This window comes from Syngnathus scovelli, chromosome 13, assembly GCF_024217435.2.
Source record: "Syngnathus scovelli strain Florida chromosome 13, RoL_Ssco_1.2, whole genome shotgun sequence".
Classification (NCBI taxonomy): Eukaryota; Metazoa; Chordata; class Actinopteri; order Syngnathiformes; family Syngnathidae; genus Syngnathus; species Syngnathus scovelli.
Window position 1 is genome coordinate 5,856,527 of NC_090859.1, and position 4,514 is coordinate 5,861,040.

General features: G+C 42.9%; 1 protein-coding gene across 1 annotated transcript; it reads right to left on the reverse strand.

The window, feature by feature from the left end:
• Positions 1–812: 812 nt before the first annotated feature.
• LOC137840878 (general transcription factor II-I repeat domain-containing protein 2-like) lies at positions 813–2,246 on the reverse strand. The gene has a single exon (XM_068652833.1). The coding sequence runs from the start codon at positions 2,244–2,246 to the stop codon at positions 813–815; it is 1,434 nt and encodes a 477-aa protein (XP_068508934.1).
• Between the last annotated feature and the right edge of the window lie 2,268 nt (positions 2,247–4,514).

Genomic DNA, 4,514 nt, shown 5'->3' on the forward strand with positions numbered 1-4,514 from the left:
ATGTCTTTGCTTTTTGGTTGACCTCTGTCAAGGTCAAAAGGGGGATTGAAGAGAGAGCAATAGCATTGTGCACATATTATGTTAGGCTAGACCAGGGGTCCCCAAACTTTTTCCTGTGAGGGCCACATAACTTTTCCTTTCTCTGATGGGGGGCCGGTGTCAGTTTGCAACAGAAAAAGTGTGACGATCGTAGGGGTGCTTAAAAAAATTATTGTTTTTCAGAAAGCCACACATAACCAAATAACCCTTTCCAGGTTCTTTACAGAAAAAAAGTCAGGAAATAAATAACACTATTAATGAAATAAATAATAACTAAATAACCCTCTCTGAGTTCTTCACAGAAAAAAACTGGAAATAAATAACACTATTTATGAAATAAATAATAACTAAATAACTCTCTCTGGGTTCTTCATAGAAAAAAAAAGCCATGGAACATTAACTTTCTGTTGTGCCATGCACAATCTTAACAGATAAAAGTTCAGCTCAGTTGTCAGAACAGAATCTCTCTGACACATATGAGCAGTCTCTTAAAGTTCTTGTGTTCCTTCCTTATAATCCTTTTGTAGGTTCCAGTAGGCTTGTAGACACCGCTGTTTGCAGCTCTCTCTTATCAACTTCCCTGTGAAAACCACAAAGGAAGCAGGTTAAGAAACTGAACTAAGTGATACAGCACCTACACAGCACAATACATTTCAGTACCAGTATGGTTGTAAAGATGGATTTTATCCCAGTAGATTTTATTATGATTATATTTGTTTATGCTCAAAATGACTCATTCAAGTCAGAAAAGTGAGCTTACCTATGTATGTTCATCAGTGTGAACTGTGGGCCTGCATCTGGCTGGTGAGAAGTTGAATATCAGGTTCCATTCTAGTTACAGCCAGTCTCAAGCACTGATGCAAATGTTCATCTGTCAATCTTGATTTCATCGGAGTTTTCAGCAGTTTCATGCGTGAAAAGGTTTTCTCGCAGATATACGTGCTGCCAAAAACTGTGGACATTTTCATTGCGTGTTTTTTGATGTTAGGGTACGTGTCGTTTGGGAGGGCGGCATAGAAGTCAATGAGACAGTTGGGCTTGAATGTGTCTTTCAGAACATCACAGTTCTGTAACTCAGCCAACTCAAACTGATATGAAGGCTGGGCTTCATCAATGTCGGCAACAAAGGGGTTCTGAAAAAGACGGATTTCTTTTGCATGAACATGTAGTACACTAAATCGCACACCGAACTCCGCCTTCAGCATTTCCAGTGCTTCCACGCACTTTTCAGCTGGGAACGGGACCGCTGGGTTCTCTGTCGACAGCTTTTGGGTAGCAGGGAGATGGACAAAGTTGCGCTTTTTCACTTGTTCCAAAAGCAGCGCTAATTTCACCTCAAATGCTTTTATGTGTGAATACATGTCGCAAATGAGTTTCCCCTCGCCTTGTAGCTGCAAGTTAAGGCTGTTAAGTATTTCTGTCACGTCTGTTAAAAATGCGAGGTGCCATTTCCATTCTGGGTCGATCAGCTCTGGGACCGTTTTGTCTTTTAAATGAAGAAATGCGTTAATTTCGGGTAGCAGCTCGTAAAAACGCCTCAAAACTCTGCCCCGCCTCAGCCATCGGACCTCTGTGTAGTACAGCACATCTCCGTGCGCAGACTCCAGTTCAGACAGGAATTCTTGGAACTGCCTGTGTTTAAGTCCCTTTGCTCTGATGAAGTTTATGCACGACACCACAACCTTCATTACAGAATCCCACGTCAACACTTTGCAGCACAGTGCTTGCTGGTGAATCAGGCAGTGGACTCGTAGCGGGGCGGTGAGACCCCTTTTTTCCAACTCCCGGTTCATGCGTCCTATTAGACCGCGAGTTTCGCCCACCATGCTAGGAGCCCCGTCAGTCGTGATGCTAGCCAGCTTTGACCAGTCCAGGTTCAACTCCTCCATGGTTTGGCACACTTTGTCAAAAATATCCTCTCCCGTTGTAGTCCCTTTGAGACTTTGGAGGGCTGCCAGCTCCTCGCATATCTGAAAGTTTGCGCTAACTCCACGAATAAAAATGAGCAGTTGTGCTGTGTCCTGCACGTCCGTGCTCTCATCCAGTGCTAATGAAAAAAAGTCAAATTCTTTTGTCTTCTGCTGCAGCTGGGCATATACATTACTCCCGATTTCTTCAACGCGTCTGGTGATTGTACTCGCCGACAGACTTACGGCATTAAATACATCTCTCTTCTCGGGACACACCTCCTCCGCGACAGCATCCATACATTTCTTAACAAACTCTCCGTCAGTGAAAGACTTACCGCTGCTTGCTATCAGTTGAGCAACCCGAAAGCTGGCCCGAACGGATGCCTGGTTCAGCTGAGCTTGGCGTACAAATGTATTCTGCTGAGATAGTAGTCCACTTTTTAGCTTTGAGAGTTTGTCTGCTCGTATTTGGCCTTGCAAGCTATCGTACTTGTCTTTGTGACGGGATTCATAGTGTCGGCGAAGATTGTATTCTTTGAATACCGCCACCGTCTCTTGACAGATGAGACAAACAGCCTTTTCTTTGCATTGAACAAAAAAATAATCGTTTGTCCACTGCAGGTTAAATACCCTGCATTCTGAATCAATTTTTCTCTTACCTAACCTTTTCGCCATTATTCCGTTCTCTCTTTGAGAGGGCGGGGCCTAGGATTTTTTTTCTGGAGGCCAAATTGGAAAACAAATCCGATAGCGTCTCTGGTATTGTTCAGAGGGCCGGGCCAAATGTGCTGACGGGCCGTATCCGGCCCGCGGGCCGTAGTTTGGTGACCCCTGGGCTAGACCATAGGTTGGCAACCCATGGCTCCGGAGCCACATGTGGCTCTTTCATCCTTCTGTTGTGGCTCCCTGTGACTTTGGAAAATAATGAGTATTTTATAAAAATTTAATTTTATTTTAGTTTGTTCATTTTAAAATATAATTCTGAATTTGAAGATTATGGTAAACTTGTAACATTGAAATTAAAACTTTTTAATATTTTTACCGCCCAAAATATGTGTCACATCCGCCGATGTGCGACATTCGAATTCCTGGCGTCCTTCACGTGTGTGTGCGTGCATACGTGCGTGCCTGCGTGTATGTGAAATATAAAAGTGACATAAATACATAACTATATATTAAGTGAAGCAGTCCTTTTTTTTAATTCAGAAGGACAACTGGCTGCACACTTCAGTAAACGCGATGGGACAGAAGCAGACTGCATTTTTTTGGTTTGCATTGTTCGTTTAGTGCTGGTGGATAATATTTGGATAAGTTTGGATTTTTATCTCATAAATAAGAGGACAGGTGACTGCAGGCTGTTTGCATTTTTTGTTCAGTGGGTTGGGTAAGTTTGGATTTTTATTTCTTAAATACAAGGACTCAAATAGACACCGGGTATTTTATTTGAAATTAAGCATCAACCAAGTGCTTTTTGTTACATGCAGAAATAAAATTCTGTGTTCTCTGCAGCAGTTCGTTCATTTCATTTTCATAAATGCAATAGTTTTTTGTACATAGCATAATATATACATGCATAATATATATAATGTCAAAATGGGTTATGGCGCCGGGTGCTTTCTTTTCATTGGGGGGCGGTCCCAAATGGCTCTTTGAGTAAAAAAGGTTGCCGACCCCTGGGCTAGACAAACTCATATACTTTTTCATGGTCATATATGTGTAACTCCACTTATTATTTCATTTAAATATGACTGCTCAATCAAGAGCACGATACAGCACACAGAACTGTGTAACCTTTCAACACAGGCACAGACGGCGGACACAACACAGGGCGGTAACTCTCCAATACACAGATGCCAAATGTTCAGGTGACGCTTTCCCGCCTTTTCTTTCCCGCCTTTTCCGGATAATATTAAAACTTCTGGCCTGGAGAATGGGGGTTGTTGTTTCATCTGCTGTACTGCCACGTGTACTGAACACCATTAAACAACCCAAAATCTTGCAAATAAAGAACCAGCTGTTAGAGATTCGCTCACTCCAACTTATTTTGCAAGAACCACACGGGAGACAAGTAAGTCCTTTTAGACACCTGCAGGTGGAGAGTCCATTCGTCGCTGTGCGTACAGCGATGTTCGAATCGAGGTCTGACTCTCGGCTCCTGCAAGAGCATTTTTATTAAGAGAAACAGGGTGGGGGTAAGAGTGGACTGAATAGAGAAAGCCCTTGACCTCTAGTCAAAACATAGCAAGGGGTGTTTTACGACTTTGTGTAGGACGGGACAAGCTAGGTTATTTATCGCAGGTTGCATTCCAACATAAGCATAAAACTAATCTAGCTAGGTTATTTATTACAGGTTGCATTCCAACATAATCATACGATAAGGATAATCTGGAAAATCCTGACACCAGCTCAGTGGCCTAGTGGTAGAGTGTCTGCCCTGAGACTGGAAGGTTGTGGGTTCAAACCCCGGCAGGGTCATACCAAAGACTGTAAAAATGGGACCCATCTCTGTTTGGCATTAAGGGTTGGAATTAGGGGGTTAGATCACCAAATGATTCGCTGCTCCCC

Excerpts from the sequence above, each read along its gene's own strand:
- LOC137840878 (XM_068652833.1), bottom strand. The coding sequence starts at position 2,246 with ATGGATGCTGTCGCGGAGGAGGTGTGTCCCGAGAAGAGAGATGTATTT.